This window comes from Macrobrachium nipponense, chromosome 4 (assembly GCF_015104395.2).
Source record: "Macrobrachium nipponense isolate FS-2020 chromosome 4, ASM1510439v2, whole genome shotgun sequence".
Lineage (NCBI taxonomy): Eukaryota > Metazoa > Arthropoda > Malacostraca > Decapoda > Palaemonidae > Macrobrachium > Macrobrachium nipponense.
Genome location: NC_061100.1, coordinates 41,467,027 through 41,492,633, shown reverse-complemented (window position 1 = coordinate 41,492,633; position 25,607 = coordinate 41,467,027). Strand labels below are relative to the sequence as shown.

Below are 25,607 nucleotides of genomic sequence, written 5' to 3'. Positions count from 1 at the left end.
AATCCTTCAGGTTCTGAACAAGGTGATTGTTACAGACCGAGATCCGCTCAGGTTCTTTATTATAATAAACAAAAGGATTCAACACCAACAATTGAAACTCTGGGTACGAATATAGAAAGAAACTCAAACAGAACAGAAGTTTATTTACATGCTTATTAACAAAGATAAATGCAGAATGGTTTCTCCTATTTACATAACAAAATTAAATGTAAAAGGAGGAAACAGTGAGGTAATTAAATACTTGCTGGCCAGTTTTGTAGCTGTTGTGATCAGAGCTTGAAGGGGACAGTAGAAACTTCAGATGGCTTCTTGTCTTCGTACTGCAGGAAGGGATGCCTTAGTCTTGAAACTCGAAGGGCGGGTTACTCCTCAAAACCACTTGTAGGACGTTTCTTCTCTGAAGGGTTGCTCAACGTCGGGATCTCTCTCTCTCTCTCCGACTACGGATGACTTTGGTTCCGTTCACTCTCTCTCTGATGATCTGATTCCTCTACTTCACTTCCTCGGGGTCATATATTATACGTCGATCTCAGGGCGGGGCTGAAAAGGTCGGAGCTTAACCAGCAAATGTCATCGTCTTTCTACCGGAACTTTTTAGAAGGATCTAGACGAAATGTTACATCATAATACGCTGCGTTCCTAACGACAGGTCGCATGCTGGAGTTCCATAACACACCTGAGGATTCTCGAATAATCATGAAAGCAGACCCCTCCAACGTGTGGGAATACCTCCTTGGTGCTGACCTACTCGAAGAAGATACATTTTCCTTTCCTTTAATATATGTTTCTTCACTATAGAGCGATTACCGTGACAGAGATGCGGTCTCAAGATGACTCTAGTAACCCCATTGTGGCCGAAGGCAGAATGGTTTCCGGACCTGTTGGAACTCCTAATAGATGTGCCGAGAGAGTTACCTCCATGGAACAACCTACTATGTCACCCACAGGTGGAGAGGTACCACCAGTCGGTGCAGTCCCTATCACTTCATGGGTGGAGACTGTTAAGTATCTCCTACAAGCGAGAGGGTTTTCTCAGAAAGCAGCAAGACAGATGGCAGGAAATATCAGGTCGTCGGCAGCTGTCTACCAAGGAAAATGGTCCGCGTACTGTGATTGGTGTCATAGAGGGAACTTGTCTCCACTCAGAACCACTATTCAACAGTTAGTGGATTTTCTGATATATCTCAGAACAGAAAGACATATGTCTGTATCTGCTGTAAAGGGATTCAGGGCTGCTCTAGCTTCAGTTCTGTGGATGGAAGGCACAGACATTTCTTATTCATGGGAAATGGCTATGTTAATGAAGAGTTTTGAGCAGTCCTGTTCCCTGAAGGAACTAAAAGCCCCAGATTGGGATTTGACCATGGTACTGAGCAGCCTTACAAAACCCCCATACGAGCCATTGCGACAGTCCACAGATAGAAGCTTGACCCTGAAGGCAGTCTGCCTATTGGCTCTAGCCTCAACCAAAAGGATGGGGGAGCTGCATGGTTTGTCATGTGGTGAAGCATTCGAGAGGTTGGAAGTCCATGGTTTTTTAGTTTGTCCCAGAATTCATTGCCAAAACTCAAAACCCATCAGTAGTGGATGGCAGATTCGACTCCTTTTCCATACTTTCTCTGGGAGAATTTGTGGACAACGATCCTGAAGAAATGCTGCTATGCTCTGTCAGAGTACTAAGAGCGTGCTTAAGAAGAACGCAACATCTCAGGCCAGGATGCCGAAGGCTTTTTGTGAGTACAGGACGGAACAAGAAGGAAGTGTCCAGGAACATAATATCATTTTTGTTGAGAGAAACGATCAAGAATGCATACATGATAGGAGACAGAGGGTCAAATAGCCTGGAGAGAGTTAGAGCTCATGACAACAGGGGCTTGAGCGCTTCTTTGGCATTCAAGAAAAATATGTCTGGGGAGAGGATTTTGAAAGCTGGTATTTGGCGACGCCAAACAACTTTCACTTCCTTTTATTTAAAAGATGTTGCCCATAGATCCTTGGACACTTTTTTGTTGGGTCCAGTGGTGGCTGCCCAACAAGTGGTATAGCTCATCCAGTACCCCTGGCAGGTCAGTTAATGTTTAGTCTAAGATGAAGGTATGAAAGTAGAATGAATAAGATGACTGGTCTTCCTTCTTTACTACTTTTCTAACTACTCCTTTACCTACGGGCAGTAAGAGGGAGACTACCATCATGAGCTGGAACAGACTAGATGCAGGTGAGGGGGACAGCCATACTGTAAAGATAATCTAGAGCATATGAAAGGGCTGTTGCCTTATATAATAAGGCGCCCTATGAAGTTATGTTAAACTTGCGATAATCTTATGCCAAGTCGGTTTGTTATGCACTTCCATACTCATTGGAGTGTCTTGGGGTTTGATGATAACTTTCGAAGTCGGTATCTTCTTTGGTTATGACGACGATGTGTTAAACTCATGATGATATCTTCTTTCTGATGTGAGGTTTCTAGTAGAAAACACTGAGTACAAAAAATAGTTTTATTCTCTGAGATTACATGATGAAGATCAGAGGAAATTTGTACAGGTCTGCCAATGATGATGGCTAATTCAACTCTGGCTACCATCTCGGTTACAAATCATAAAGGAAGCAGACAGTAGCTTGAACATATGAACATATATACAGATGACACAGATTACAAATCACGTAGGCCATTTGAATTATAGGTCGCGGCAGTTGTCAAAAGCAGGGAGCTTGGACTAATGTTTTCAAAACAAATGAAGGACCACAGGTGACGGCACGTCATCTTAGCCTACTTTATTGTATACGTCATCTTAGCATACTTTATCGTATCTGGTCTGACCACATTCCTGCAAGCAATCTGGTTGACCTCTTGGGTCACTAGTTTTAATTAGTCATAGTTTTTGTTTTTTATATATATGGAATAACATTCCATATTTTTATTATGTAACACTTACACATAGGATACTTTTCAGTAGCAACACACTCCTCTCAATAATAGGAGGAGAGTGGGGTGATAATAGATCCAGGTACAGGGACAGGAGTGGTTTATGAGAACGAATAGCTCTCCACCTTCCATAATGCAATAAGCCATGGCATTGTATGAAACACCCAGAGAGGGAAACCAAAGATTCTCATATATCTTAGAATACATCTATTTGGAAGTGGATAAAGGTGGCAAACTCCCTGTCGGTTATAGAGACTTACCTCCCACCAATAAGTAAGTCTATTCTAATGTTAAGACCAAAGGTTTGTTTCGTATATGAACAAATAACAAATTTTTAACCAATATGTATTTTTCATAACTAACACCCTGAGGTCTTAACAGATAAGGCCCACCTTGAACCAACCCTCTAACAGTCTGAACTGGGTTGGAAGAGTAACTGATAGATCACGGGACGCCAAGGGCATTCTGGGAACTACAATACCCCGTGACCTGGTACAGATGCCAGTAGTCCCTGGATCTCACAAGTTTTTTTCATTAATTCTACCAGTTCCAGCTTGGCGCTAGTATTATCCTGATGTTAAGACCTCAGGTTTGTTAGTTACGAAAATTACAATTTGGTTAAAAATTTGTCATTTTTGGTACTTTTCACTTTCAGAAATGAGTTAGTGCAGGTGTGTTGGAGTGCCCAGTGACACCAGGGTGCATTTTATTCTCTGTTGTGGCTCCAGCAAGTGTAGTTTCTGAGTGTATTTCAACTCCGGATCCCTTGACAGTGCATGTGCGCCCCTTGATGCCAGAGCCATTGATGCATAATCATCCAGAGGCTCAGGAGCACCCAATAGTGCCAAATCTCCCTTGTCTACCTGAGCACTGGGAGCGCCAGTTCTCTCACCTGCACCTGAATCAGTTTCACCCGCTTCGCCAGTTCTGCCCACGGCAGCTCGTATTTTGTCTACTCCTTCGGTCTTCTCATCTCCTCTGTCTCCTGTTTCTTCTGCTGAAGAGGAAGAGCTTGCTACACGTGATTCCAAACTGACAACAGCTTATTGAGCTCATCTGAGATTTTTCTTGAAAAGTTATCCCAAATTTTTCAAGCCAGCTACTCCAGTCTCTCCTGCTACAACTCTTCAGATGGCCAGTCTCTTCAGATTCTTTTGATATTCCTCAATTACAGTGGTACCTCGACATACGAAAGGCTCAACTTACGAAAAATTTGAGTTACGAAAGCAAATACGAAGATTTTTTTTGGCTCTACATACGAAAATAATTCAAGTTACGAAAGGTTGTTGCTGTAAAGTCCCGAGATTCGCCCGGACCACCGAGAACAATTGAGTAGCCGAGAACCAGAAGGTGCGAAGCGCCGTTTTTAAAAAATTGAGTAATTGCAAGTTAAAGTTTAAATATTGTAGCTCGGTAACTATAATAGATATTAACTTGGGGTTTATTGCACTTTAAAGCTAAAGACCATAGTTTTTTGTGTAAGTGTCAGATTTGTAAGTTTTTAGGAAAATACCAAAAATACAGACGAATAACAAAAATGATAAAAAACATCAACTATATCAATGGAAATACATCATAAAACAGTTCTAAATCATATAAATACACAGAAAACATTTCAAAATCATTAATAATGTCCATGTTTATTGGAAAATATCGGGAAAATGCCGAAAAAATTCCGAAATATACCAAAAATACATACGAATATAAAAAAATAATAAACAACAATATCAATGGAAATACATCCTTAAACAGTTCCAACTTATGTAAATACACAGAAAAAGCTCAAAATCAGTATTAATATCAAAGTTTAAAGGAAAATACCAAAAAATACTTCAAAAATACCAATACATAAAACATAAAAAATAATAAAAAAACATAATAAAAACCAACCACAATATTAATGTAAAAGCACCCAAAAATAGTTCAAAATAATGTAAAAAAAGAAAAAAAAAGCAAAGTAATCATTATCATTAATAATAATGATAATAAAAATTTTTGATTTAACACTCACCACACCAACATTACGCACTCTTTTACGGCCTTGAGAAGGGCCACGCACTGCAATATCACTCTCACGTTCACTAGTAGATGATGACAAATCACTACTATCAGGCATTGTCATGAAAGCACTGAAGAAACGCCGTAAAATAGCGTAAAAGAGGATAAATCCACGAGCATATGTTTACATAACATGTGGACCTGTTGAACTGCGTATGTTTTGTGTACATTCTGCCGCATCCCGTGACGCTATGCTTCGTGCGTGCTGATTGGCTCAAGAAAGCGTATTGCGCTATGATTGGCTGAGACGCCTACTCACTCATTGATGAAACACTGTGATTGGCTACCACTTTCCCAGGGAAGGGACGCGATGCGAGATGACCCCTTCTGGTTCTGAGAATTTAGCCGCCGCATGCTACAAATTTTTCAGGCGAAACTTGCATTGACTTCTGAGGGGTTTTCGACCATATTGCAGGGCCAGAAAGCGCCAAATCCCAATTGAGAAAAAATCTTATGCCTATGATTGACCGTTTTCTGTGAAAATCTTGGTTCTGGTGGTGGTGGCGCTTAGCACCTTCTGGCTCTGGGCTACTCAATTTTAAAACTCGCCCACCGCCAACTGAGTAGACTCGCCACCATCCTCCCGCTCTCCCATTGGTTCCTGATGCTAGTCACCGCCGTAAGATCCTGCTCTCCTATTGGTCAGCATCTACCCCATGTGCTCTGTGTATTCTATTGGTAAAAGGATGCTGTAAATTGAAAAAGTTATTCATGCAATACATTTAATAAAAAAAAATTAGGTAAAGATAGAATAAAGAATAGAAATGAATGGTTATTATACTGTTTGGTAGTTTCAGTAGTTGAAGAGAGATAATGAAAATTTGATTACTGTACGTACTGTGTGCTAGGTGAAAGTGGTTGCTTGGCAATCGTTCAGTACTCGTAAGTGCTGAACGTAAACAGAAGGTTGGAAGCTTTTTTTTTGTTTGATTGTTTATTATAGTTAATGGTTACTTAATAATTTTTTGAAATGAGTACATGCAATACATTTAATTAAAAAAATTCTGAATTAGATATCATAAAATATAAAATAAATCAGACTGCTATCATCGAAGCCAACAAATATTTTCTAGAATTCTTCTGTTCTAATATTATATGTTTCATTATAGCTGTCAGTAACTCGGTGTTGCCATTAGGTAAAGATAAAATAAAGAATAGAAATGAATGGTTATTATACTGTTTGGTAGTTTCATTAGTTGAAGAGAGATAATGAAAATTTATGACTTAATGTGTACTAGGAAAAGTGGCTGCTTGGCGATCGTTCGGTACTCATAAGTGCTGAATGTAAACAAAAGGTTGGAAGCTTTTTTTTTTTGTTTTGTTTGCGTATTATAGTTAATGATTAATTAATAATTATTTGAAATGAGTACATACTAATTATTTATACATTTTATTGGCATATTCTAAGCTTTTAGCTTCTTAGGTTTAGATGTCAGAATCATAGACTAGGCTACAGTAGCAACTGCTAACATAGGCTAGGCTTATTGCTAAGGGACATATGCTAAAGTCCCAATATATGCAGTAAAAATGGGATTGAACATTACATGCAGTTGAATATTTCTCAAGTATGTACAGTATTTTGCCTTTTTGGAGTCATATTTCTTCTGTCAGATCGGCGTCGTAACCCTAGAACATGTGTTGTAAGCCTGGAAATATAATTTACTAGGGTGTTTTTGTAGGGCTTGGAACGAATTAGGCAATTTACATGTAAAATGCGGTTCAAGATACAAAAAGCTCATGTTACAAAGGCCGCCTCGGAACGGATTAATTTCGTATGTCGAGGTACCACTGTAGTACTTTCTATTTTTATTTGAACAACTTGCCAAGTAATTACAAAGCTAAGAATTTCTAAGTACCGGTAGTTATAATTTGAAAATCATGGTAGCGATTCTTTTGTTTGGGTGCATGTTGGTACCCCAGCCCACTACTGGGGGATAAGTAAACAACTCTGCAAATCCTAAAATTCACCCCTAAAAACTGGAGGTCATCTTATACTACAGTTCTAAAAATCAAACCTTGAATTCTAAGATGTGTGTCAGTAAGCTAGCCTCGGCCTCAGTGCGATAACCACCAACATACATGAAGATTCACATGAAATAAACTGATAATAAAGGTAATAAAACCATTTTTATTTTTACCTTATATATTATTGGCATATCTTCAAAATAAATAGCCTATTTGAGGAATAATTGTATATCAATAAAACCAACTTTTATTTATAGGATCCCAGCTGAGAAACTGTAAACACCAGTTTATGGTTGCACTCACAGCAACCTTTATCTTTAGGTAACCTTTCAGAAATTTCAATGATAGTGAAATTACGGTAGTAATAACATTTAGGACAACATAATATTAATTTTTCATTAAAACTTTCTCATACACATCGCAAGATTCATCACTTATGCCACCATCATAGGGATCCCAGTCTGGTTCTGTAGAGTCAACTTCGGCTTCATCGCCGCTATTATACAAACCATCTTCGGTATTGTCAATGGCATTTATAAATTATTTTTAGACTTTCTATTTTCATGTTTTCCCATGCTTTTATAGTTAATGAGATTGCCTCAGACTTGCAGAAGATGTCAACCCAGGATTTGCTCTCGCAGTCTTCCAAGCAATTATTCACTATGGCAAATAAGTTTTCGTAAGTATGTGCATTGCTGTCATCACCACAAGTTAATGATTGCGAGTGTTATTGCCCCCTCCCACTTCTTCTGAGAAGAGCAGGTAAAGAATAGTCATCCTCCTCTCTCTTTCCCTCTGCTTCCTGGGTTACACCATGATGGACGAGGGAATAAGAGGAATTCTGCAGAGTTTACTCCCAAGGGTTTGTATTCGTGAGCCTGTGTTCCTGGTCCGATCTTAGGATCTCGGCGGACGTGTTCATCTGTACTGGTTGGAGATCACTAAGAAGTTTGAACTCCTCTCCAGTGTCCCCATTTTGGGAACTACCAGTTTGGCTTGAACTAGTCTTCAGTGTCCTGTTATCGCCATAGAAGCCTCCCTTTGTGATAGCTTCACCTTCACTCTCTTCATTAGAGAATGAAGGAGGTCTACTTCAAGTCCTTTTTCTTTTTCTTTCAAAGTGGAGAAGAATTAAGCTGGTGCTAAATCAGCAAGAGCCTACAAATATTCTTGTATATTCTCCTCATGACATGCATCTATTCAGTTTCACTGACTTGAGTAATATTCTTCTGGTGTGTGACCGAGACGAATAGTACCTTCTCTTAATTAACCTGAAACTCAGGACAGCCTTTCAGGCCTCCCAAGAGTTTTTGGTTTTGATTTTGAGATGACTAGTGGTATTGTTTGGCAATAACACCACAGGGTTGGCATTATCACCGAACAAGAGGGTTTCTTTCCCTCTTGTCTCAATTTACATGCAGGTGCTAGAATGTATCTGTAGTGCATGCCAAAGCTCTATAAGCTTGATGCATTCCTAGTTGGAATGTACTACCATGTAGTTTATCCTACTGAGTCGAGTGAGGGGCAGAGTACTGCCTTCTTACTAAGATTTTGTTTGTCTTAACTTTGTTTCTCATCTGTCGAGGGGTAACTTCTAATTCGATTCTCTGCCCGGTCATCACAGACTTGAGTCTCTGGTGGCTCTGGATGAAAGGAAGTATGAAAGTACTACTTCGTTGCAATTGACCCATAGACCACTGCAGGGTTTCAGAATGATTTTTCAGACATTTTTATTGTTCATAAAGTGTTCACTACTAGTTGTTCACCCCAAATTGGAGTGAATGTTGGAATTCCCCGATAGCTCTGCTTCCAGGGTTAAGAGCAGAGTTCCCTGATCAAGCCTTCGCAGTGACAAAATGAAGCAGTTCGTCAGGCTGTACGTTCCTGTGTTTATACAGAGAACAATCCATTACTTAAGAAGTTATGGCAAGAACCCGTCTCTTCATATATATAAACGTGTTATTTTCCATTTTATTTGGACGTCATGTTTGGAAAAAGTTAAGTATATCTTGGTTCAGCCAGACCATTGAGCTGATTAACAGCTCTCCTAGGGCTGGCCCGAAGGATTAGATATTTTTTTGTGGCTAGGATCCAATTGGTTACTTAGTAACAGGACCTACAGCTTATTGTGGGATTCGAACAGACCACTGACATTAATAGCTCTCCTGGGGCTGGCCCGAAGGATTAGACAGTTTTGCATGGCTGGGATCCAATTGGTTGCCTGGCAACAGGACCTACAACTTATTGTGGGATCCAAACAGACCACTGAGCTGATTAACAGCTCTCCTGGGGCTGGCCCGAAGGATTAGATATTTTTGTGTGGCTGGGATCCAGTTGGTTGCCTGGCAACAGGACCTACAACTTATTGTGGGATCTGAACCACATTATATCGACCAATGAATTGCTATCACCAGAAATTAATTCAACTGATTCCACATTGGCAGAGCGGGGAATCAAACTTTGAATCAGTAGGCGAGCATGAAAAGCTCCTGTCCAACAAGGAACAGCATTTTTGAGACAGTCAGTGTGGTGTGTTAGGTTTTAACCCAGATATTATGGCAAGTATGCGTCTCGTCCTTGGATTAGAACATCTTGCCATTTGCACTAATGGACTTTTATCTTCTGAGACACTCGGATTTAAGAGAAGCATTTGTCTCCTTTTAGCAAAACTATTGACGTTAGTACAACCTCTGCCTCATTAGCTTTCAACCGATATGTATCTCATACATCCACTCAGCATTCGACCTACTGGTAGTATGATTGCTCTTCATTTCTTATGATCTTGAAAAAGAGTTTAAAAAAAAGTGTTGAAATTTAGGAAGTACCTTGAAAATTTTATTACTGGCATGACATCGGCAGGAAGCATAGGATTCCCTCCTGTTATCTGAACCTTCACCTTGTAAAGAAGGGTCGAAGTTTAGGTAGCCAGGAGGGTATAATGTACCCAGAGCACCCAGCACTTTTAGTGGATGGGTTTGGTTTTACTTCAGTGTGGGTGACTTAATCTTGTTGTTTTTATTATGGTACTGTGCCCAGGGCAAGGGCAACTTGTTGTCCTTGTGAGCAATTGGAATCATTCTTGCTACAAGGCTCCCCCTTAAGTAGAGGTGACCCTCGGCATTATTGCCACGCCACTACAGGTTAACTTGAGCACCAACCAGAGGCAGTGTATACTGCAAGTTCTTTTGACTAATAAGGAATGACAAGCATTGTTTCAATGTTGGCAGCTTTTCTATTTTTAATTAATTACATGACTTAATGTTTTTAGAGTTGAATATATCCATGTATCCCACCCCCTGTCAATGTGGGAATCTGCTATGTAGCTAATGGGTAAGTTACCTAATTAAAAATGACATTTTTATAATAAAATTTTTTTTTAAATTATACTTACCCAGTAGTTACATGATCTGAGCCCTCCCTCCTCCCCTCTGATGGACATAAGCATAAATGGAATGAGCTTGTCTGCTCTGTTGTTCCTAACCTCTCGTAAAATTTGAATCTAAACTGCTGTGAAGAGTGAAACTAATAGCTATGTAACTATTGGGTAAGTATAATTAAAACTGGTTTATTATAAAAGTGTCATTTTTCATTACTAACAATTATTTTCATAAAAGAAAAGAGATATGGCAATTTTATTTTGTAGGGTCCAGTTGGGAAGTTGTGAATGATATATCCTGGCCCACAGAATGCCGGTTTCAAGAGGTTCAGCTGTACTGTAAATAAAAAGCAGCAGTAGGTTATAAAATGGTCACATTTTCTGAGATTGAAGACAATTTTTGTGAAGTGGAAAAGGATACAGAAGTAAAAAAAGAATGGAAGATGGCTGTTTGATTCCTAAAAGTATTGGATATTATAATGAACACTAATGAGTCTGGTGTGGGGGACATGGTGTTTGGGTTCATACTGTTTAAACTCTGTGGTCAGTATATCATAGGCATTTTTTTCAGGGATGCAGAGATGCAGAGGAGGAAAACGGAGGAGGATACCATGAAGATGCAGCAGCAGGTAAGTGGGATGATATTTTGAAAAAGTTAAGAGTATTTATTTTAGTTCTGTGAATGCAGTATTCATTTGCAGTCACAATTATGACCATCATTATTAGTTTTTTAGGTTCCCTTTAAATGCCAGTTTTCAAGAAACTCTAGCATTCTGTGTTCTTATACCACTGGTGAATCACATCTTTGTAATAATTAGTAGTTTAAAGTGTTGGGAATGCATAATGTCATGAGGAATTGAATGCTAGGGTATTTAATTAATTTGTTTTGAATCAACATATCCAATTACTACATGTGGAAGAGGAGCTAGGTTTGGTAATATCCTAGAGAGAAGAGGAGGAAGTGAACTTCTTAATTTTTGTAAAATAAGCTATAGATTTTAGACTAGAGATGAGTGAAACTGCATGGTTCGTGCCTCATGAATTAGAATAGTTTTTACACTATGGCAGAGTTTTATTTTTTAATTATTTTACATAGATTTCTTACTGGAATGCTGGAATTAAATTTTCCAGAAATAAAGTCATACTCTTTACTATGAATGTGTTATATGCATACAGTAGTGGGATTATGGAAATATTAAATAAGTGAAAAAAAATTGATCCAAGATAAATGAAAATTTCGCTGACTAAACACTATCATAGTAGGTTGTAACTTTTATCGTAGCAGTCCTATGTTATTAATTTTCAAAAGACTGCAATATTGAAGTCATATTTGTTAATGGTAGAACTATAGCTATGCTTAGCATTGTCACTCAACATATACTTTAGGTAAAATAATAAGTCATTATAAAGTCAGTATTCTGTATTTGTTATCCTGTTGATGAGGGTTTTTTACTGGAAAGGATAACATAAAGCAGACGAGGAAGCTTCTTAGTGTTAGACAATAAAATCTTTGGGTCATGGAAATAAATTAATAGTCTCACTGGTATTTGAGCACTAATAATCCAGAATTTGCATTCCAAGTGTTTATAATTTATTTGTTATACAACTCGGTAGTTGTTTTTTTTCAAAAGAAATTTTAAAAATGACAGCTTTGATAGTTTTCAAGTTAAGTGAAATTATATAAATTGAGGCTGAATGATTATGATAGGCATCTTATTATTTTATTAACATTATTATTATGGTATTAACTAATATTATTGTCATCATTATAATTCATGAGATATTTTAAACTTGAATACGTACTTGATTAATACAAATGTGATTAGTTGAGTAATTCATTAATTGATTCACATTGAGTACATATGTGGAATTGCACATCCACATATCGCTTGAGTTATTTAACCTCTGCCTTAAGAAATCCTTAATTTTATTACCTTTTTTTGTAGATTTTAGATTTTTTATGTTTTGGTTTATTATATTTTTGTAATTCTGTTGCTTGCTTTTAATACTGATGGCTTTCCTTCAGTAGGAAGGAAGGAAATTTCTGAGGGTAGTTTGGTAATGTTCTTTAATTTTATTCATAAAGAGTAACAAGTTACCAACATGAGTGAGTAAAGCAAAACAAAGGAAACTGAACTCTGCAAAATACAGTAACATTGTATCGTTCAGTTTTGTTTTGTAGACCTGAATTTTTAATGTTTATGTTAGCATCAATATAAATATGAAACATAGCCAAATTGACGTTAAAGTCTTGCTCATAATCAGTGCTGTAGGGCACACAACAAATGGATTGCGTACCCTACATCATCCAGATGTCAAATGAGTTTTACAAATTTGCATTTCACAAACATGCTTGCATGTGTGTCCTTTGAAAGGTATCAATCATCATGAAGAAATGATAAGAAACTACATAGCTTACATAATCTTAGGTTATAACTAAAAATGACTGTGTAATAGACTCTCCAAACTACTTGGGTGTCCTCTGAAATGAAGTGCTTCTGCGTAAAGATTTTCCATGCCAGAGCACAAGAAAACAAAAAACTTTACCAACAGGAATTTGAGAATTTCATTGAATTGCTCAGATAAGTATCATGTTTCCTTTAATACTGTAGTCAGACTTCTAGGACTGCATAATATCCAGTCACACAGTTAATTATTAAGATAAAAATTAAACAGTTTGCAGATATATATGTGTAAAACATTCACTGTACAATTCAGCTTCTTCCTTGTCCCTAGATAGGTATTATTAGTGCTTTTCGCAATGGGGGAGTGTAGTTTGAATAAGGACAAACATTGAAAGCATTCAATTACTATGGAGTTGAAGTGTTTCTTTGTGGGAAAGTTTTGTTGTGTTTCTTGTATGCTTTGGTATTGTTCATCCTAATTTATTTTGTATAACATTATGTAATTGCAATATCCTTTCCATGAGAAGAACATCACCTTATAGAGCATGAATGCTTGCTCTCATTTAAAATGAGAATTTTTTATCTCTATTGTCAGAATGAGAATTCAGTACATTTCACCTCTGAAACAAGACATTAATCTATTAATTTAGCTTGGCTGAATTGCTTCATGCTTTGCTTATTTTCATAAAGATTTTTACTACAGGCAGTCCCCGGTTATCGGTGGGGGTTCCGTTCCCAGGGGTGTGCCGATAAGCGAAAACCGCCATTAACCGAAACTGATTTATGGTGCCATAATGGTGCTAATGGCACTGATCAGTGGTATCAGCGCCTTAAGCACCCTTATGGTACCATAAGATAACCGGAACTCATCCTGTTATGGTACCATAAATCACCGATTTTAGGTGCTAGACAAGCGCCATAAAACCGAATCGCTGATAACCAAGTCTGCCAATAACCGGGGACTGCCTGTATTGATAGGTGAAAGAAAATTTAAGTCTTGTTAATACGAGAGAAGATTAGTTGATTTTTTTCTAAGCCCTTTAGTTTAGTCGCTAGGTGATTTATAGCATAGGGAGGGAATCTGGGAGCTGTGCAAACCACCACCATACTATAGTAACATACGTAGTCATAACTTTAGTACATCAATTATGCTGTTGAATTGGGTGAATTTGACTTTCAGCTGTAATATATTCCTTATTTTTTATTGTACTTTAAAGGATTGCAGTGTAATTGTGGATGAATGTGATGATTGTCAGTATTAATTAGTAACTTATTAATATACCAACTCTGTATCTGAAAGACTTCTCTGTATTTACACAAGCTATTGTCTTTCTGTTTAAAAGCAAATAGAGTGAAAATAGGTAACAAAATATTGAGAAAATGTCGGTTGAACTGCCTTTATTAGGATGTTCATACCCGTAATGTGATCAGTATCTTTGTTCAAAATATGTAAAATCATCACAAGTGAAGAATTGAAGAGACTGGTTGTGATATAAAGTAGCTTGTATTAACCTCAGTGATATGGGATGGTAAAGTCAGCTATCAGATTGTTATAAGTAAAGTTGCAAGGTTGGTAGAATATTGTGGCTCAGGATTTTCACATTATATTTTGAATGTAAAAAAATTATTAGGATCAGAAAATTAAAGTGATTAGAACAAATTATGGTAGTGATTAAAGAGTATTGTCAACACTCAGTAGTTCCCCTCCAAAAAAAATGGTAAATACGGGATTTATTCTTTTATGTATAAGCATCGCATACTGGAAAGGGATATACGTTCAGTAGAGCCCCGGACCTCAATGATAATCCGTTCCAGAAGAGGCGTCGAAATTAATTTTTTTCGAGATCTGAATCTATATTTTCTATGAGAAATAACTGAAAATGGATTAATCCGTTCTGACCACCCATTATTACCCTAACCTTGCCTTATTGACAAAACAGTACGTACACATAAATTACAATTAAACAAGTTCAGAGTTAAATAAATATCATTTTAGACATTTGTTATTTTTAAATTAGTATACTGTATAAAAAAATGGCCTACGTCCAGTGCGGCCGTATTACCAATGGTTGACCGGGCGCTATAAGCTAGCTACTACTATATACAGCCCAAATGTCTGTGTTTCATGATGTAAGTGCAAAACAAAATCCCAAAAATAATCTTGGAGAAAGAACAGTAAGACTTGGATAGTGAATGGCGTGTATTAATTAATTACAAGTGACAATATTGACAGTTTTCTTTATGAAAACATCGACACAGAGTCATTCTAGGTTAAAGTTTATCTAAGTAATAAATATCCTATTCTTTCAGAGCTAGCTCAAGCCTTGCTAACCATTACCATATGCAGACTGTAAGTACATTTCTCCATGGTAAAAAAATTCAAATGTTTCTCTAACAAATGAACTAATATGTATTGAAGGTATCAAGAAAGCAGGTGATTGCACCAAATTGAATCCTTCCAAGGACATGCTGAGGCCCATAAAGTTATTTCCTGTAAATAGGATTATCATTTTCCATACTAAATGGCCAATTACATATTATATATATATATATATATATATATATATATATATATATATATAGTATATATATATATATATATATCATACATACATACATACATATACATACATACATATATATATATATATATATATACATACTATTATATATATATATATATATATAATATATACATACATACATACATACACATACACAGGCAGTCCCCGGGTTATGACGGGGGTTCCGTTCTTGAGGCGCGTCGTAAGCCGAAAATCGTCGTAAGCCGGAACGACACTTGGAAATATGCCTTAAACTAATAACAAGTTAAAGGGATCTTACCTGTGTGACATGCAAGTATTGCATGATGTGTAGTGTGGTTATTTCAATGCCAAAGGATGGTTCTTGAAGGTATATATTCTTTATTATACTCTTGTGACACTATAAAGCACAATCTTGAAGTATTACCAAGTCCTTAGTTGACTTTAATATACGTACACTAATACACTTAATCCTTAGGTTAGATTATACACTATACACTATATGTAGTAGTACTACACTGTAATCCTTTGGTAGTACATCCTGGAGTACACTAAAATCCCAGTCTGGTAGCTCTGGAAGGTAAAAGTATAACACAATTAGTACAAAATACTACACAAAGTCCTGAATGCAATATGTAAATTATAGATATCAAGAGTAAAAGAGTTAATGTATGTTAATTTAATCCTTACTTTTTTTTAGTTTTATTTAAATTCCTTACTTTGAGTTATGTCAAGAGTAAAAAAGTTAATGTATGTGAATTAATTCCTTACTTTTAGTTTAAAGTTGTCGTGCTATGTAACCCTGGATGGACAAAGTCTTGTGTGGCCCCATAGCCTACATCATTTTTTTTTTTTTCAGGGGGTTTCTGGAATGTAACAAAAAAACAAAATAATTATGTCAGTAAGTACTCTATGCATAGTAAGTACATACAGTAATATGCACCATACAGTGGTTTAATATCACATATATAACATGTATAAACTTAGTTAATGTATGTTAATTAATTCCTTACTTTTAGTTTAAAGTTGTCGTGCTATGTAACCCTGGATGCACAAAGTTTTATGTGGCCCCATAGCCTACATCATTCAGGGGGTTCTGGAATGTACAAAAAATAATTTTGTCAGTAAGTACTCTATGCATAGTAAGTTACATACAGTAATATGCACCATACAGTGGTTTAATATCAACTGGTATGCATGTTGTAAATGATTGGTCTACACCCCCTGTTCAGCAGGGAGTGTACGTAATTCCATGAGGGACCTTGATCACTTATCCCATGTGAGAGATCTTGGTCACTTTTTTTTTAGTATAAAACTTACTTAATGTATGTTAATTACTACTATGTATAATTCCTTACCTTTAGTACTGTAGTAGTTTACAGTTGTCGTGCTATGTTATGTAGTAACCCTGGACAAAGTTTTATGTGGCCCCATAGCCTGCATCATGGAGGGGTCCTGGGTTTCTGGAATGTACCAAAAAAGTATAAAGTTAAGTCATGTATGTATGTTTAGTAAGTTACATACAGTAACCATACGTACAGTGGTTTATAACATGTATGTACATAATCAAACTTGGTTGGAAATTCCTGTAAAAAAAAGTTATGTACGTATGTAAAAAAAAGTTATGTATGTAATGTAACTGCTTATGTAAAAACCTTACTGTTCATACTTTGTTACACTACATGTTACATTTGATACGTATACTTTCCTGAAGGGTTTTTCCATCCAAAAATGGTGCTTCTACTTGTAGTTATCCCTTGATGACACTTGTAATTTGTTAGTAACAACCTGGAGTTGTGTGAAAAATGTTGGTTCTGGAAGGAAAAAGTAACAAAATTAGTGTACAAAATATACACTACAGAAAGTCGTGAATGCAATATGTTAATTACTGTAGATATATCAAGAGTACTAAAAGAGTTAATGTATGTTAATTAATTCCTTACTTTTAGTTTAAAGTTGTCGTGCTATGTAACCCTGGATGCACAAAGTCTTATGTGGCCCCATAGCCTACATCATTCAGGGGACTCTGGAATGTACAAAAAATAATTTTGTCAGTAAGTCCTCTATGCAGAGTAAGTTACATACAGTAATATGCACCATACAGTGGTTTAATATCACATATAACATGTAGTATAAAACTTAATTTAGAAATTCCTTACATAACTTACCAACTTTTAGTGAGCTCAAGCTGTTACCTAGGTTGTGGGAGATGGAGGTGGAGGTGTAGAGCATCATGATAAGGATGCATTCCAAACCTAACTTCAGTGTGCTTTATCACAGATAACAGGCTAGGATGATGGGCAGTCTGGAATGAAGAATTAATATTAAAGGACAGTATGTAACCACTTAGGTGTACAAAATTTATTGCACGTATGCAAACATTAAACACAACTGAGAATTCCTTACCTTCAGCAAAATGAAGACATGTAGGCTATGTAGAGGTCTGGTTTATGTAAGTCACAGGTGCATGGCCAGTCTGGGGAATGATAATGTACCATATGATTGATAGTATGCTATGTTACATTATCATAACATTATGGTTATTACATATGTAAAAATAAAATAAAACATTAATAAAAAAAAATGTCCTTACCAAATTCTAGTGGTTGGCTTGCTTACTGGGATGGGCATATGGTAGATGAGTGGGTGGCTGGGCTATGGAGTGGGATGGGCAGGTGCTTGGGAGTCTGGAATGATAAAAAATATATAAAATGATAGAGTTACTACTGTAACTACTGCACATGTTATTACTGTTTGACATATGTAGTGTGTAATATGTACAATATAAAAAATGAAGAGTTCTTTTACCTGAAGGAGTTGGAGAGGTGATACTACTCGTATCAACTGATTTGGGCTCTGGAGAGGTGATACTACTTGTATCAACTGATTTGGGCTCTGATGAGGGAACATCTAGATCTGGAAAGAATGATAGGGTACATAAATATAAGGTGGATGTAACTGTAGCATATGTACACTTTTAATAAAATTTCTATTAGCAATTTATAAAACATTTTATACAAATTTGTTAAGGACTCCTTACCTGATGAATAGGGCGAGGCATCAAAACCATGGAAAGGCTCTGGGTCATCTGGGTCGCTGTCACTATCAAAGGGGTCTGAAATGAAAAAAAAAAAATAATAATAAAGGTAATGCAACATCAAACACATTGTACCACTATGCAAGTTAGTGTACGTATGTATGTAGGGTGTAAACAATTTCCAACATGAAAATGAGAAAAATGAAATTGCTTACCTGATTGTACACGTACAGGTGGACGGGCTGCTACAGAGGGTCCAGGTACAGGGGGATCTGGAACTGTCACAGGTAGTACAGGGAGATCTGGAACTGTCACAGGTAGTACAGGGAGATCTGGAACTGTCACAGGTAGTACAGGGGGATCTGGAACTGTCACCACTTCTGCAGTAAAATTACAAATGATGAAAATTAATGAAGTTACAATTTACTCTTACATTTAGTTGTTACATTAAAAAATTAACACATTTTATATGTACACTATGTAAACACATAAATTAGTAAAACAGTTCAGAATTCCTTACCAGGACTAGGAGTGGGAGGTGGTGGTACTGGAGACTTGTGAAAGAAAGTGTCAAGCCTGGACTGCACACTTCTCTTCATCTGCTTCTCCTTCAGGGTCTCCTTGTAGAAAGTTACTAAGTCTAACATTCCACGTTTTATTTTGTCAAACCTGGCAACGTTAGGGTCTTCTGCCTCAAAAGAAGCCAAGGCTCTCTCCAGATGAGTAAAACCCTCTGACAAGCCTTTCACAGTTAATGACCTGGCTTTTGGCTCTGGTGCCGCCTCCTCTTCCTCAATCATTTGCTGTTCAAGTTCAAGCAGGTCCTCTGCAGACAATTCCTCTCCATGGGATGCCAGCAGCTCTGTTACATCATCAGGTTCAAGATCTAGTTTCAGCCTCTTGCTTAGCCCTACGATCTTCCTCGTCACAGTCTCGACGTCTTCTGCCTGGTCAAAGCCTTCAAAACTGTGCACAAACTGTGGACACAGTTTCTTCCAGGCCCCATTTAAAGTGGTCGTCTTCACCTCGTCCCAAGCACTTGCAATATTTTTCACTGCATCAGCAATGTTGTAGCCCTTCCAGAATTGCTTCAGTGTCAACTCCTTGTTAGCTTCTATGGCCCTCAAAGCAAAACGTATGGTCCTTCTAAGGTAGTAAGCCTTGAAATTAGCTATTACTCCCTGGTCCATTGGCTGTATCAGCGATGTGGTATTGGGTGGGAGGTACACCACCTTCACATTAGGGTGCATGTCGCTCAAATTTGAAGGGTGACCAGGGGCATTGTCCAGGACTAAGAGGGCCTTAAAAGGCAGACCCTTCGAAGTCAAATACCATTCCACTGCTGGCACGAAATGGTCATTGAACCAATCTTCGAGGACCATCAAGGTAACCCAAGCCTTCTTATTTGATTTCCAAATCACAGGGAGTTGACTCTTGAAAATGCCCTTGAATGCCCTGGGATTCTCGGCCAAATACACCAGCAAGGGCTTCAGTTTCAAATCGCCATTTGCATTGGCCCCAAACAGCAAAGTCAGTCGCTCCTTTCCAGCTTTATGGCCAGGTGCTGACTTCTCCTCCTTGGAAAGGTACGTTCGATTTGGCATTCTTTTCCAAAATAATCCAGTCTCATCCACATTAAAGACTTGGTCAGCCGTGTAGCCAACATCCTTAATTATCTCGGTCAAACCACCAGGAAAACTACCTGCTGCTTCGCTATCAGCACTAGCAGCTTCACCTTGCAGCTTCACATTATGCAAATTTGCACGAGCCTTAAAACGGTTAAACCAACCTCTACTCGGAGAAAATTCACCACCAGCACTGCCTTTGCCAAACTTTTTCACTACTGCCTCATGCAGCGCTCTAGCCTTCTCCTGGATCACAGTTAAGCTCACCGGAACACGTCGCTGGTTCTGGTCCTCCAGCCAGATCATCAGGAACTTCTCCATTTCAATAATGCTTTGGCTACGTTGCTTCTCGTTTATCACCGTTGACTTCATCGGTGCAGCATCCTTAACGTGCTTCAGAATACGTTCCTTGTCTTTCACAATGGTTACCACCGTGGTCCTGCTCAAGCCTAAAGAACGGCCTATTTCGGTGTTAGTTTCCCCCTTCTCCGAACGCTTCACCACGTCATATTTTACCTCCATCATGATGACCTTCCTCTTCTTGGATGAACTATCATCGGAGGAAGTACTTAGGCGTTTAGGAGCCATTGTAAATTTGCGAAAATGGCAAGGAAAATCAGCAACGTATTAGCACACAACTGACTGAACTTCAGGCAGGCACGCGATTGAATTGGCATTGTTTGGTATTGTTACGCTTAGCGTCCTCGACCGTTCGAGGTCGTTGTTCGGTCAATTTACCATACAGTTTAATAGCGTTAATTAATTTATGCGCCTCCGCTCAAAAACTAGTTCTGCGTATGAGGTATCGTTAAAAAGCATAACAAAACGTCGTAACCTTGGAATTTGCGTTGTAATCTAACCAGAAACTTAGTTTTCTTAATTATGTACTGGAAACAAGCAACGATTTTTTCATTATTTGCGCTTTTGGACTGTTTTAAACTGCGCATCCCAAGCTAGTGTATTCATTTGCCCGCAAACTAGTTCCGCATATGCGGCGTCACTAAAAAAATTCAAAAAATACGAAAAAAAAAAAAAAAAAAAAAAAAGTGTCGAAAATCATCATAACCTCAAAATTTTTGTTGTAATGTAACCAAAACAGGAATTTGTGGATATTTCTCATAGAAAAATATCAAGAATGTGTGAATTTTCCGCGAATAATGCGGGGAAACGTTCCTGAGAGAAATCCGCGAATGTGTGAGTCCACGAATCCGGAGAACGTGAATACAGGCGGTCCCCGGCTTACGACGGTTCCGGCTTACGACGTTCCGAGGTTACGACGCTTTTTCTTAAATATTCAATGGAAAATCTGTCCTGGGTTACGACGCTTGTTCCGAGGTTACGACGCTGACGCTTCCGAGTTAACGACGCTTTTAAAAAACGCATGCTATGATAAAAATCCTTTAGTTTAGCACAGTATATAATAAAAATATGTTTTTTTTTTTTTTTTCAATTTCATCATAAAATGCACTTTTTGTGATAAAACTATTAAAAAAACCCAGTATGAAAATTTTTAGCATTTTTAAAGGGGTTCCAAACATTCATGGGTTCTAACTATTCACGGGGGGTCTGGTACGCATCCCTCGCAAATACAGGGGGATAACTGTATATATATATATATTCACTGTGAAAATAAAATAATAATTTAGCATAACATTACCACAGTTTTGTCATCCCATTAGTATAATTTTGATAGATTTTGCATAATTTCCTATAGAGTTTAGCATCAAATGAGAAATGAGATCTACGTTAGCATAAAATTAGCATAACTTTGTCATCCCTCTAGCATAAATTGGATAGATTTAACATAATTTCATATATAGAGTAGCATCAAATGGAAGTGAGATCTAAGCATAATATCAGCATAATTTTCATAGATTTAGCATAATTTCATATAGAGTTTAGCATCAAATGGGAAGTGAGAACTAAGTTAGCATAATATTAGCATAATTTTGTCATCCCACTAGCATAATTTTGCTAGATTCAGCATAATTTCACATATATGTATTGGGAAGTGAGATCTAAGTTAGCATAACATTAGCATAATTTTGATAGATTTAGCATAATTTCATGTAGAGTTTAGCAACAAATGGGAAGTGAGATCTAAGTTATAAAATTAGCACAATTTTATCCCACATGCATAATTTTGATAGATGTAGCATATTAGCATAATTTCATATGCAGTTTAGCATCAAATGAGATCTGGTAACACAAAACGCCACCAACAACACCGACTAGTGGCGGTTGACTCAAACAGTTTTGTTTACAAATATCATATGGCCACTCTGGTCGAGTTCCGAAATTTTGTTTGAACTCTAATGCAACGTTTACTCAAAATTGGTGTCAAAACCCTATTATGTCGACTTCTAATACGTTTGAGGTCCAGGGTTCTACTGTACTACAGTGCTTTAAAACTGCTTTATGACATGATATCTGTCTATTGCTGATGAACAAGTACTTATCCCAAAAAGTATACAGTCGTCCCTCGCCATATCGCAGTTTACTCATCACAGTCTAACTACATTGCAGGTTTTTAAATTTAATATATCTAAAGTTGTATCACAGATTTTCTGGTATATCACAGGATATTGCTGTATTTATTATACGTATTCCTCTAACACATATAAAGTAAAGGTTTTCAAGATAATTTCATGGTCGCTACTCATTGTAGACCTACTTACATTACACCAGGTGGTTGTTGTTGCACCGACACTAATGATAGGTCACACATGCTCCCCTCACAGGTTGATATCGGTGGCCGCATTCTGCTTATGTACTGTATATACATACGTACTTATTAAATTTTTTTCAGCGTTGAGGTGTAAAAGCAATCAAACAGGACTATTTCAAATTTTATGCTTGCTTTGGAAGCATATGACAATTTCTTTCATTTTTTTATTTAATGTTTGAACCAAGGTTTCATAACGAATTCGTTTTGGTCAGATGCTTCAATGATGAGTGAACGAAATTTTTGAAAATGTTTCGTAAGTGTTTTTCTGAAATTTGGCTACATGTGACATTTTCTTACAGTTTTGAAATATATGACAGATTTCACTCTTATGAAACATACTATGGCTTTATTGTATGCAATAATTGCCTTTTCTCAATGAAATTATACATAAATATGGAGCATGCTAGGTTGCCAGTTAGTGAATTTTGAACGAAATCCAATGGAGTCATGTTGCATTAGATTTGAGCATCACTGTACATATTTTGGGATAAAATTATTTACTGATTTTCAAACATTGATGATAATGTTAAATTAAAATGCCACAAAATCACAAAATAGCTTACCAATGTAAATAAACACCCCAGTTCTCTCTCTCTCTCTCTCTCTCTCTCTCTCTCTCTCTCTCTCTCTCAGTATACATATCTTTTAATGAAAAAAGAGCAAAATGTCAATAAAACCTTATTTCACAGAACAAACTATAATATTGATCTATTATTTCCGTAATATATGTACAAAAAGAAACCATTGTCCCGACAACTGTAATTGTTTTTACTGTAGGTATGTGTTGCCATATTTTTTTCTTTCTCAAATTTACTGAACTTTTCTTAATTACAATTTAGTAGTTGACTCTCTCTATGATTATTACACATATAACAGTACACAAGAGAATATTTGATCACTGTTGATGTTTCATTTCTAATTGCTGTAAACCTATTTAAAACAATTTCATATATAAGCACTACAACATTATTGTTACTCTCTTCCCAAGCCAGTCAAGTCTAAGTGTCGTCACCAGCTGCTGTGCTGACTTGTCCCAAGCCTGCTCTCTCTCTCTCTCTCTCTCTCTCTCTCTCTCTCTCTCTCTCTCTCTCTCTCTCTCAATGAGATATGAATTACTGTAGCAAATAAATGATTTTCAGAAGTAACCATTACTAAATATGTGGGCTGATCAGTTTATATATATATATATATATATATATATATATATAAAGTAGGCGCCAAAAGTCTTTACACCCCAGTGCAATTTAGGCAAACGCATACACACGCACACTTTTTTCGACCTGTAAAGTAATGCAAAAATTTAGTTAAGATTTTGAAATGGTGTGTCAGTTTACCTTAGACTTTATAGTATTTGGTAGCACCAAATTTGTTCTCTTTAGCTGCCTTCAGCCGTCGGGGAACACTTTCAATGAGGTGCTGACAGATCTCTGGTTCGATACTGTTCCAAGCAGCGATGATGGCGGCTTTGAGTTTCTCGATATTGGAGCAGTCAACCTTCTGCAAACGTTGTTTAATGATCAACCACAGATTTTCAATGGGACTAAAATCAGGGGAATTAGGGGGCCAGTCACTTAAAAGCTCCACACCACAATCCTGCAACCAGTTCCTAATCAATGGCGTTGTGTGGCACCGTGTGCCGTCTTGCTGAAGAATTGAAGCACCTGTCTTCTCAAAGCTCCCCTCTAAATATTCATTTAGTACAACATAATAAATGTACTGGTTCACTCTTTCATTATTTTCAAATATACACAATTCCCCAACTCCCTCATAACCCATAGAACCCCATACCATCAATGTTTTGGGAAACTTTTCACGAGGACGAAAAAGTTTGTCACTGCACTTGTTAAAGCGGGGACTTCGCCAAACTTTCGTTGAGGTGCTTGCCGAGCAATGGAATGTGGATTCGTCAGTGAACAACACTTTTTTCCAGTTATTATCCCTTAAACGCTGACTGGACGTATTTTACGTCAACATTTTTTGTCTCTCGGGTGCCGACTGGACGTATTTTACGTCGACATACAAAAGTTTTTTTAAAAATTCGCGGAAAAATACTTTTAGGCCTACCAGCCGAAAACTCTTGAATCACGCGCCTTGGGGGATGCTGGGAGTTCACGGATCAAGGTGTTGTTTTGTTTACAATCGTTACGCAGGCACGCAAGCGCGAATTTCTTTCTTGCTGCACTAAAAAGTATCTGTGACACATCTCGGAAATTATTTCGTCACTTTGACATAATTTTTTTACCATTTTAAATTAGCCGTTACATGGACTATTATATATGAAAATGTGCGCATTTTTATGTAGAATACAACAGAAAAATACTCATGATTGTAGCTTTTATCAGTTTTGAGATATTTTTATATAAATAACGATAAGTGCCAAAATTTCAACCTTCGGTCAACTTTGACTCTACCGAAATGGTCGAAAAACGCAATTGTAAGCTAAAACTCTTATATTTTAGTAATATTCAATCATTTAACTTAATTTTGCAACTAATTGGAAGTCTCTAGCACAATATTTCGATTTATGGTGAATTTATGAAAAAACTTTTTCCTTACGTCCGCGCGGTAACTCTTCCGAAAATAATCATACATGCGATTGTGGTAATGTTTGCACCATTTTAAATTAGCCGTTACATAAAGTTTTATATTTGAAAATGTGCGCAATTTCATGCACAATACAACTAAAAACAACCCATGGTTGTAGCTTTTATCAATTTTGAAATATTTTCATATAAAAAATGATAAGTGACAAATTTTCAACCTTCGGTCAATTTTGACACTACCGAAATGGTCGAAAAACGCAATTGTAAGCTAAAACGCTTATATTCTAGTAATATTCAAGCATTTACCTTCATTTTGCAACAAATTGGAAGTCTTGCACAATATTTCGATTTATGGTGAATTTATGAAAAAAATAGAATTTTCTTTACGTCCGCGCGGTAACTCT

At 37.1% G+C, this 25,607-nt stretch overlaps 1 protein-coding gene across 5 annotated transcripts in view; it reads left to right on the top strand.

The window, feature by feature from the left end:
• LOC135210888 (src substrate cortactin-like) overlaps positions 1-25,607 on the top strand; it is a 354,847-nt gene that overhangs the window by 249,162 nt on the left and 80,078 nt on the right. For all 5 annotated transcript variants that reach the window (XM_064243824.1, XM_064243823.1, XM_064243820.1 and 2 more), the window contains one exon: positions 10,894-10,951. In XM_064243824.1, the coding sequence (XP_064099894.1) occupies positions 10,894-10,951 (58 nt within the window). The remainder of the gene's footprint in view (positions 1-10,893; positions 10,952-25,607) is intronic.